General features: G+C 44.2%; 1 protein-coding gene across 8 annotated transcripts in view; it reads left to right on the forward strand.

The window, feature by feature from the left end:
• RABGAP1L (RAB GTPase activating protein 1 like) overlaps positions 1 to 11,502 on the forward strand; it is a 243,198-nt gene that overhangs the window by 169,559 nt on the left and 62,137 nt on the right. For 7 of the 8 annotated variants that reach the window (XM_039556022.1, XM_039556018.1, XM_039556017.1 and 4 more), the window contains one exon: positions 8,537 to 8,665. In XM_039556022.1, the coding sequence (XP_039411956.1) occupies positions 8,537 to 8,665 (129 nt within the window). Of the gene's footprint in view, positions 1 to 839; positions 1,571 to 8,536; positions 8,666 to 11,502 lie in introns of those variants that run through there. The other variant, XM_010406332.4, reaches the window with a different exon arrangement.

An 11,502-nucleotide genomic window follows, 5' to 3' on the forward strand; every position in this document is an offset into this window, starting at 1 on the left:
GAGTTTAAATATACATTTACAGAAGTGTTTGCCATTAATGTGGTTTAGATTTTTAGAGCTACTCACAATGTTTTAAATTACAAACTTTATGTTGGAAAGGTGGAATATTTCTGTCCATTCCGATTGGAAATGGGTGTTGTTCTGTTACATACCCCATTCTATAATGAGGCAAATCAAAAACGAAGAGCATAAAGACGTGCTTTCTAAAATCCAGACCTGTGACATGGAGCAGCACCTGCCTGGCTGCCTTTAGCAGATGGCAGAGGCACGTGGGCTGTTTCCTGCACAGGGTGACGGCCAGGCAATTCCAGGTGTGACATCATTGCATTTGCCTTACAAATGTGCAGTAGTTTTCTAGAATCCATTCAAACGCATGTGCTGACATCATTCCCTCTCTGCCCATGGGCTCCGGATTTAGCAGTGCCTCCTGAGAGCACGGCGCTGGAAGTGATGGTTTTTTGAATGGCTTCATTTCGTGCAGCACAGGCGGGCTGTGGCTTGCCGGGCTCTCCGGAGCCGTGCGCTGCTGCTCGCCGCCTGCGCATCCCCATTGCCTGGCCCCTCTCCGGTCGCCATTGGCGAGGGGAGGGTGTCCTGCCCTACCTACACCGCGTCTTGTTTCATCATTCGGAAGCAGACTGAATGTACAAGTGATTGTATGGGCTGGGAGGCCGATCCCTCCCAGCTGCGGAGCGTACAAGGATGCAGCTGATGCGCTGTGGGCTGGGATTCAACAGCCCAAGCCCAGCAGAGAACTGATGGAGGGTAGCAGGGTGGGAGCCCGGCTGTCCACGCTCGCCATTGGTTTCTTATTACGGCATTCTCCCCCGAGAGGCTCCCGGTGCCCAGGCACCCCCTCCTCCTCCTCCTCTTTCTCCTCCTCCTGCTCCCAGCCCCCTCTTTCCCACCCCTTCGTGTCTGATGCTCAGCGAGCGGCAGCGCTGGTCACGGAGCAGGGATTGCAATGAGCTCATCCTTTTCTCTGTGCAGCCTCACCACTGCCCGGGCTCTGCTGCCCTTCCTGCCGCCGCACCCGGCTCCCGCACACCCCCGCGGGCACTGAGCCCCCACAGCTCGCCCTTGCTTTGCTCCCAGCCCAGCTTCCCTGTGCTCATTCTCTGCCATTTTCCTGCTTTTTATGTGCATTTTTAGATCCATGTTTTCTCTGGTTTGTTTTTCAAATCTCCTTCGGACTCTGTCTGAGCCAGCACGGTGGATCATATTTTTCCTCGATTCTTAGCAAAGATGCTTTTCTCCTCCTGAGAGGCTCAGGGGCGTTGCTGGAGCAGCCATCCGAACCCATTCCAGAGACTGGAGGCTGGCTCTCCTAATCTTGCACTTTCGGAAATTGCCGTTCACAAAGCCTGTTCTTCTCACTCTGGATACTTACTACTTACTGCTCATGGAAGAGGGGGTACCTTGCAAAAGCCCGGCTGCCAAGCTCACCCCACCTGCCAAGAAGTCCCAGGACATGCACGACGAGAGGAGCAAGCTGGTGAATGAATACGCGTGTCGGGTGCTGGAACTTCTGGGCATGGGGCATCGCCTCTTTGTGCCTCGGCTGCTTGCGGTGAGATCACCTTTTCATGAAATTAATTCCTTGGGAATTTGCCATTCTCCCTCCCAACCCTGCCTCTGCCCCCAGGAGGGATGAGAGGGCTCTTATTTTTTTCTTCTCAGCTTCTCATAATCCATCTCCTAAGCACCAAGTCCTGCTTTCTCATGTTAGCTCGAGGAGACTGGACACTAGTCCTGCTAATGGGGACCAGTGCCACTCCTTTACTAGCTTGAAGGATCCTCGACCTGGGCTGAATTATAAAAAACCATCTTCCCTAAATCCTTGAGTGCTTTTGTTCTCAGTCCTATAACGATTCCAGATAAGCAGTGTGCCCAGTCACCTTCTAGGTACTGACGCAAAGTGCATTAATGCTCAGCATTTCAGATTTTATACTTTGGACATCACAGGCTGGCTTTAAAGACTCATCAGAAATGAAGCTGTGTTGGTGCATTGTGGCTTTCGGCTGTTTGTGTGTTTGGTTTTGAAAAGGCAGTTGACAGTATGTAAAAAAGTTGAAAATACCTGTGTAGAACGATCTGGGAAATAAATTGTTAAGGGTGTTTTCATCCATCATAGCAGATTCTGTCTGTGTGGGGGGTGCCCGCAGTTGGTGTGCCATGTTGTGGCACAGAAAACACGCTTTTATCATTTCTCCTGCTGTACGAAGCAGCCTCAAACCCACAAAACCATGGCAAATCCGGGAGTCAGTGCCTAGTCCTGTCTGGGTCTGCTCAGGGTGTTGTAACCACGCCTGGCTGCGGCTCAGAGCATCGCTCGGAGCATGGCCTGGCACGCCAGAATGGCATTTTTGTGTGATCCGTGGGAAGACAGTCCTTGCCCGATCCCCCTCATTTCCTGTGGTGCCTCTCCTTTATTCCCATACCTGTATTGTGGTTATACACAGTGACCTGTGCAGTGTTTTCCTACTGCTGAGTCTGTCTCGGAGCTCCGCAGTATTCCCAGAAATCCATGTGCTCTGCATGTTACAGCCTGTTCAAACAGTACAAACAGTGTGGGGGGTTGGACCACCGTGTCCCTGCACTGGGAGATGCCAAATAAAAATCAAAAATCCACAAACTCCTCGGTCACTACAGTGCAGCTGGATTTGGGCATCTAGAGTCACTTGTAGAATTGAGTCCAGTCCCTGATGATGCGTGCCTTGAGCTGTTGGGTGTGTTATCATTATTCCAGCTATCTCCCAGTGTAGCAAAACACTCCTCCTGCTGCTGGCTTCTTGGGCAAGGGCTGCCAAATCGCTCTGAATAGTGCTGTGATGAGCTATAAGGAAAGCAGAGACAAAACCACCTTGCTCTTTTTCACTTGCCTTAATCAGGCTTTGTATCTGGCCCTCCAGGTGGAGAACACCAGGCAATTTCACATCCCTTATCTTCCAGGCAGTTTGGCTTTGCTGAGTGGTGTAGTAATGTTTATTAAAAAGGAAAGAAAGAGTGTGAAAAAGGCAAAATAATACAAATAGGGCTTTGCGTTACGAGAGAGACTTGACTTGTGGAGTCAATGTGATTCCCTGTCAGGTTTTATTAGCTGAGTATACCTCTCCTGACATGCATCCCTTTTGACACACACCCTTTTCAGAAAGGAGAGACTGTGTTCTGATAATATGTTAAAAATGAGAAGTCTCTGAGGACCAAGAATTTGTACTTTAATCAGAACTGAATGTCCTTCAAAACATCAGTGTTTCATAAAATTCAGAACTTTTTTTTGTTTCCCAATGTGCATAGCTTCTGTCTCTGCTGTGCTTTTGGGGATAAATGCCTGGGATGGGTAGAGTATGTGTCATTGCAGTGTTATGTGATAAATACAATCTAGAACCTTTATGCCAGTCTTAGAAAAATTCTGATCACCTCCTCACCTGAGCACACTTTTGGGCAGGTAGAACAGCACCCGTTCTGGGGGGTTTACACCCAGAGTGGGTGAAGCCAGGAGATTTTCTTACCCACCTGCATCAGTTCTTTATGTGGCAGAATGAACTTTGCCACGTAAGTTTGGAGCTACAAAGAAAGGCAGGGTTGAGGTGTTGAGCAGAGGGATATCACTGAGTGTGCACAAGATCAGTGCTGTATTTGTGGGTCCGAACTCTCGGCCCATAAACCCAGAGGTGGTTTTTTTCCCACAGCATTTTTGTACCAGTGTGTGACAGAGAGCATGGATTTTATTTAGGAAGAGAAGTGTTTGATATTATAGCTGGACAGAAGAGATGCCAGCAAAGGAGTTGTTTGTTGTATTGCTCTAGAAGTGTGTTCTGATGTTACTGCAGCACACAGTTTTGTCCACCACACTTCCCCAGGCCTGGAGCCCGAGTTTATCCAGCCCAGAAGGTCGGGATCATCCTCTGAGCCATTGAGCAGCTGCCAGGTCTGTGGCTCATGTTAAAGGGCAGCACAGAGCAGTTGTGCACCACGCAGCACTGCAGTGTGGGTTAGGAATCAACAGCTTGTGTACCTTGATTTCATACTGCGTCCCTTTTCTAAGGAGTTAAAACCACATCTCTGTGTTACAGGCATTAAACACAAGTAGATACTTTTCTGTTATATGTATTTATGTATATAAATACTATGTTCTGAAAAATTGGAGGATACTTCCAAACATTTTGAATTTTCCAGAAGCAAATTGGATAGTAAGGCATGGCCAGGTTCTTTTCAGTCTTTAACTTCTTGGCCTCATTTCTGCCACGTTTATTAAAGTGTAAAACAGGTGGTTTATGCTCACTGGCATTCTACAGAAATGTAAACATATACCTAAAATTCAGTGGAAATTAGTAATTTTTATCTGTTTGTATGAAGGAGGAAGAACTAAATTAGGGAAGTGCAGTGTGGTTCATCCAAAATTTCTTGTGCTGCATTAGTTCCCAGGTGGGAATAGGAGTTTTGGTTGAGAGGGTCATTAATAAATGAGGCTGCAGAATTAGTAATTGAAGACAGAGAAATTAAATTAAAGAAAAAAAAACCAAGGCTTTTCCCTTTGCCTTAATCACAGCTTCCTACATATTTTGGGGAAAGTAGTAGGAACATTATTTACTAAAAAAAAACAAACAAACAAAAAAACGTTGTTGAAGTCTCTCAAATTCTGTTCTTACTTTTTGAACTTTTGCTGTTTTTCCAAACGTTACCTTTAGATTTGAAAGCTTTGCCAATACTTTCGGGAAAGGGCTTGTCCTTATTTTCAACTCATCCATTTAAGATAATTTTATGACTATATTGAAATACTTAACTCATGTGGTAAGGACATTTGAGAACATATTTAGTCAAACCCTAGAGGGCAAACTGAGCCGTTGGGTTATAGTTCTGACTGAGTTTCCTTGTTTGCCTGGGTTTAAAAATAGATTTTAATCAAAAATATGTTTGTTTTGAAGTAACATCTAGAATAATAAAAACTTTCCTGAAGTTCCAAATGCTCAAAAATACAATGCACCTGCCAAACCTTAATGATAGCTCTTAAACTTACAGATGGTTTAGTAAGAGAAACCAGCTGTTGAGAAATCAGCTGTTGGTGAGTTTCAGGAGTTGAATGACTTCTACCAAGGATTTACAAATCTCTGCCTCTCAGACAGCTGCCAAAAGTTTCCAGAGACATCTTTATGATTTATTGATTAAAGTCACCAAATGTGAAGAAATGTGAATCTTGGGATGCCAAAATTTCTATTTTTCACTTTTTTTCATGTGATTTCAATAGTGAAACTAGTATTTTGATGAACAGATGATTTTAAAGAAATTAAAATATTCAGTGAAGCAGAAGGAGTTGATGAGCCTGGGCTCTGTCACTCATTTAACCAACCTGTACAATGTGATGTTTGCAGTTTTCATAACTATAGTCTTAGTTCAGCAAACTCTGTTAGAGAAGTTCTTTATTTCCATGATCTTATGGGATTTTCATTGACTACAGATTTTTCAGCATTGAAAAGTTGAACTTGTCAATAGTTACAGCTTATTAAGTGTAGTTTGTTGGGAACTGTTAAAGATAGTATTATAACAAGGATTCAAGCAGAGGCCTAGGAAAATTAAATCGGATTTTAAGTGTTTTACATAGAATTGCCATTTTCTGATGTGTGCCTCTCTGTCTTTTTTTTTTTTTTCTTATTTCTTTGCCTGTTTTTAAATGTGCTGTAGAAGTAAAGGGTAGGTGCATCAGTGTTCACAGGGTTATTCAGCGGTTGATTATTACCATTTTTGAAGGTTTTTTCCCTCCTTTGATTTCTAAAAAGAATTCCAGAACTCTCAATGCATTATGTTAATTTAAGGAAAATAGATTAAATACAAAGTTTAAAAAAAAAAGTCTAGTTAGGATCTCTAGGAAGAATCCATGCTTCAAATTTGGATAACTATTTGTTATTCCTTATCGGATAGTAAATTGTTAGGATACAAAAATCCTAAAAAAATGCTCAGACTTTGGCAGAAAGTATGTTTGGTGTTTGTTTTGTGCTAGGAGCAACTGTCCAGGAGTGTGGATTGCAAACACCTCCCACCTGCTGGAAGCAGGCGCCATCCAGGCGGGCTTGGAGCGTGCCCGGCTCTGGCACGGTGGAAGCTGAGCACCCCAGGGCAACACAGGGGGCTTCCCTGGCACGTGGGCTCCATGCTGTGTTGGCACCTCCTTTCAGAGGAGTCTGGGAGAGGCTGTCACAGCCCAGGGAAGAGTAAAGGACTGATGTGCAGGAGTATCCCAGGAAGGCAGACTGGCAGCGTAACTGGGAAATCTGAATTGTGTAGTGATGGCAGCTACCAACACGGCTGAGAACGAAGGAAGAGAGATCCATTTCTGTGAGCTGGGTACCAAAACTGAATCTTTTCCTAATACCCATTAGATTGGATATTACTAAAAATTTCTTCAGTGAAATGGTGATCAGGTATTGTAACAGGCTGCCCGGGGAAGTGGTGGGGTCACCATCCCTGGAAGAATTCAAAAGACGTGCAGACGTGGCACTTAGGAACATGGTTTAGCAGTGGACTTGGCAGTTCTGGGTAAGTGGTTGGGCTTGATGATCTTAGAGGACTTTTCCAACCGTAAGGATTCTGTGATCCTGTGAAACCTCTGCTGCTCTTCCACCACAGTTACCCACTGAACTTCCCTGGAAACACTTCATTTCCAGCACGAGTCTGGCGGTGGTGCTGGGCATGACCAGCTGTTCCCACCACACTCGGCACCTTCCAACAGCCAGCCCACTGGGGGTATGACACAGTGGTCTGGCCTCAGGTGTGGCAAGAGCATTCATAACCCCAGGAAAACTGATCCAGGAGAAGTGGGATGTTGGCCATAGTGGATCTAATTCATTGGATACCAACTGCCCCGGCGTTCTGTCAACATGTCGGCCTCGTCTGATGGAGCCTCAGCCAAGCTGTGTGGCTGCCAAATGATTGTGGACAGGATCAGATGTGATGATCATATCAGATGTGAACATTTCTGGTCAGCATCCTGAAGGCAGCTTTTCCTGTGTCCCCACAGTGATGACCCAGCAGCTTCTTTGGCAGTGAATGAAGGGAGGATGAAATAGAACTTGGGTGAACTCAGTGAGGAAAGAAGAGAACTGGATATGGACTTTGGAAAAGGGCCTGGAGTGACAGGACAAGGAGGGGAATGGCTTCCCAGGGACAGAGGACAGTCTTAGATGGGATATTAGGAAGAAATTCTTCTGTGTGAGGGTGGGGAGGCCCTGGCACAGGGTGCCCAGAGAAGCTGTGCCTGCCCCATCTGTGGAAGTGTCCAAGGCCAGGTTGGATGGAGCTTGGAGCAAGCTGGTCTAGTAGAAGGTGTCCCTGCCCATGGCAGGGGGCTGGAATGAGGTGGCCTTTAAGGTCCCTTCCAACCCAAGCCATTGGTGGGATTCTCTGGATTTGAGTGGATAACAACATAGTTAAGCATCAAACCTTGACCCTTTGAAGTGGGTATGTAATGTACCCACTGTGTGCAATGAGGCAAAAAATGACACTGGGTGTTTTTTTACTTGTGAGAAAGCAGAGTGTGCCCAGATGGAAATGCTGGCACACATGGAAATGGTGGTGGTGGTACTTGAGCAATTAATTCAGCAGTGAACCAAAAGTGCCTGTGCTGCTCCTGAGGTATTTGCAGTTACACACATTACACAGTGTAGATCTCCACCATACAAGTACCTACATTGACAGGTTTTGTTTACTCTTTTCTGGGTTAAAACCCTTGAAATACACATTTTTGAGATTATGTCCTGAATGTCTTGGCAGGACCTTCAGCTTCTGTGAACCATTTAAAGGAACTGTCCCAAGGCTTGGGATTTGGTACCTTCTGAATCTCTTGGTGCAGGTCTTAGTAACCTGGAGGAGGAATACATTTGTCCCTGTGAATCACATTGCTCCGCCAGTGGCAGGAGTGGATTAATGCTGAATGTGTAACATCTTCTGACCTGTTAGACTTGATACCACTGAGAGGTCCAGGAGTGTGGGAGATGTAGAAATAAGCATGTAGAACATTTTCTGGCATGGTTCTTTGAGAAACTGTGTCACAGACTTCAGCACACTGACTTGCTGATGCCTTGTATGAATCATGTGCTTCTGCTCTTCATGTCTGTGCTCTACATGCATTAAATATATATACTTTGTCTTTCTAAGGCGAATCAGCAATGGTCTAATGCACAAGATTTCCAGGCAATAATATAATTTCTCCTAGGTTTTTGTTGTCTGCTTGGGTTTTGTTTCTCTCCTCACTGACATCTTGACAGGCTGAGCCAGAATCCCTTTCTTACCTGGCATGTATAGAAGGATAAAATCCATTCCCATGTTGCAGTCCTCTGTGCTGCCCTGCCTAAGGATTCCTTGGATGGGCTTTAGCCTCTGTTTTATGAAGCAGAGTTAAGAGAGCTGATTTCAAGGAGGATGATTTTGAGCTAATGTGAATATTGGTGGTCTGGAATGCATCCAGTAAATGACAAATCAAGTAGAAGAGCATGACTGCATGTTCCCAGGGTTTACTGTAGTTCCCTGTGTTTAATTGCAGACCTCCAAAGAGGACCTTCTACAAGCTGATTTTGAAGGAGCTTTAAAATTCTTCAGGGTTCAGCTGCCCAAGAGGTACAGAGCTGAGGAGAACGCCCGGAGACTCATGGAACAAGCTTGCAATATTAAGGTAAGGATGGACTTTGTTGCTTCTCATTCACCTGGGAGTTTGTACAGGAAGAGTAAAATGCAATGTTAAGAATGGCAGTAGTGTGTGGCAAGTAAAGGAATTAAATAATTACTTTATTGCTTTTTATATGTGTTCGTATAATTACACGCACACCTTCTATCTTTAAAGAAAGTGCGTCTGTGACCTTTTCTCTCTTTGTCTGCTTGGGTGCAAGCTAATAATTAAAACAGAAGAACAGTGCATTATCAACAAACAACTACCAGAACTCACTAATTCATTATTTGTTTTATAAACAGCGATTGCACTAAACCAATTAATCACTGTATGATAATCATGCAAACAAAGCTCAGATATTATTTATTTTGCTCAGAAGCGGTTTGTCTGCTGAGTGCTGCGTACAATACATTTGAATTGGGGTAGAAATTAGTTTTGTTTGTATATCAAGCTTACCAAGACAGAATATGTTTTTATATTCTACCCTACCCAAGATTCTGCTGTCAGAAGTCAGGCTACTCTGAAGGTATTGACTACAAGCGTTGGACTTGAACCAAATTAGAGAAGCCTGACTGTGAGCTGTTGAGGATGAAAATCTGTTCAAAATGGCTGCAGAGGTTCATAAAGCTGTCATTTGGAAGGTCTGGGATTTTTTTTTGTTGGAATATGTATCACTATGGAGGGGCTTAATGTTTGAGCTTGGAGAAAAAGCGGTTTTGTCATTCCTTGGAATGCGAGCTCTGATGGGAAGTGCATGTTTGGTGTGGCCCAGTGATGCACGGAGAACATCCCACCAGGAAGAATGTTCCTCCAACACTCTGCCTCTTTTTATCTCTCTCACTATATTTATTAATTTCCCTTGTGCTACTTAATTTCATCGTTTATTAAGCAAGGGCTTTTTTCCCTTCTGGTTCAAACACTGATCTTACGAAAGAATAGGTCTTGGCATCCCAATGTTTATTCCAGCTAAGGAAAAGAAGATCTGTGCAAATGTTTTAGTAAAATTGGACATGAAAAAGAGACTATTTGCAGTTCAATGTTTAGTATTTGGTCCTCTGCTTGGTTGTTGAAAATGAGTAATTTAAGGACTTGGCAAGTACAGGAGAATTATCTGTATGCTATTTACTCAGTGTGTATTTTCTGATGTGAGGTTAAGTAGAAGTCTTCGTGGTACTTGTTGGAAGAGATGTTTGTCGATTTTCTCGTGCCTTTCTCCTTTTCTTGTGCAATATATTGTATGCCACATGATGTTATTTGTCATTCGTTTTTCATTTGTTACTGGATGTGATGTTCTTTATTGGGGAGGTATTTCGAAATGCACCTGAGGCAGATGCTCAGTGCTTAGGGTCCAGCACCTGGGGCCAATTATAAGCGGAATATGACATTCTGAGCTGTTTGTTGACATGAAGGGGAAGGGTTTGACAATGAATTCACTGCATACACAGGATTTCACACACTCTGGATTCTGGGTGAGAGAAAAGTTCGGGTCAGAGTGTAGCAAACGTGGAGTCAGGTCACTCCCTTGTGTGTTAGAGAAGTATGTGAGGATAAGTAGGAATTACTGAGAAGGAGGGAGCATTCAGAGCAGAGACAAGACCTGGGGTTATCAGGGGTGGGAAGAAGTAGGTCGAAGTCACCTTCTGCTGTGCCAGTAACAGCCTGCTCTTGAATAATTAGGGAGTTGGGCTCTGCTAACTCCCTGAGTATACAACTCATCCTGTAAAAGACTTCAGGAGCTTCATGTGAGGAAACTCAAACTTACATTAAATGAGGCTGTGTCCACTCACTTGCACCCTTGTCACAGTGCCACTCGTCCCCATGGTCACGTTGCTCCCTGACACCAGAACATGTCTTTGGCCATGGTCGCTGGTGTGGGATGAGGGTGAGGGGCAGTGGCTGTGGGATCCTCAGTGTGTCCTGGGATCCTCTTAATTGATGACAATAAACTGGCTTTTGCACATGTTTTTTGTTCTCTCTCGGAGGAACAGGATCATGTTGGCCGAGGAGGTTTTGGAATCTCCATCTGTGGAGATACTCGAAACACAGATTGCCCTGAGTGAGCTGCTGTAGGTCACCCTCCTTCAAAGGGGTGGTTTAGACAAGATGTTCTCCAGAGATCACTTCCAACCTAAACTAGTCCATGATTCCATAATTATTTGTTACAATCATTGTATTTATTTACCAACAGGTGCTAGTAATTGCAGGAGCTGACATGCTCAAACAGGAAATTGTAGTCTTGATCATCATCAGTGGTGGAATCCCAGGGAATGCAGAGGTTGTATGAAGAGCAGTTGTCTGTCTTGTTGAATGCAGCAAAACTTGTTCTGTTAAGAAAAAGGCCAGAGCAGACCCTTAAACATGCTTTTTTGTGCTGTACAAAGAGGCACTGTGTGTCTTTCCACTGCTTGTGGGCTGTATTAGTGCTTGTGGCCTAAAGAACAGATAGTTTTAGAGCAAGTATCACACAGTAAGTGAAAGGAAGATCTTCTTCAGATTTCTCAGCTGATGACAGAGGCATAAAAAACTTAAAAACAGAAGTGTGCTGTGGCCAGGCTTCATAGTGAGTTACATCTTTTCCAGTGTTTCTTTTAATTTTGTTCTCACATTACTGCAAAACAAAAGAGGAGTTCAACATGTAATAAACAATCCATCTCTCCTTGCTTGCTTTTTTCTTGAGCTTTAGCTGAGCTAGTTCTAGTCCTACAGAAGACAAATTTAAAACTACTGGGTGTTTTTTCTCCTTAATTTCACAACTTTTCAGTTGAGTTCGGCGTGTAACCCTTGGATTTTGAAGGTGTTGTATTGGACGTAGTTTTATCGTACTGCTTTTAAAACAAAGGGGT

The sequence above is a fragment of the Corvus cornix genome, chromosome 8, assembly GCF_000738735.6.
Source record: "Corvus cornix cornix isolate S_Up_H32 chromosome 8, ASM73873v5, whole genome shotgun sequence".
Lineage (NCBI taxonomy): Eukaryota > Metazoa > Chordata > Aves > Passeriformes > Corvidae > Corvus > Corvus cornix.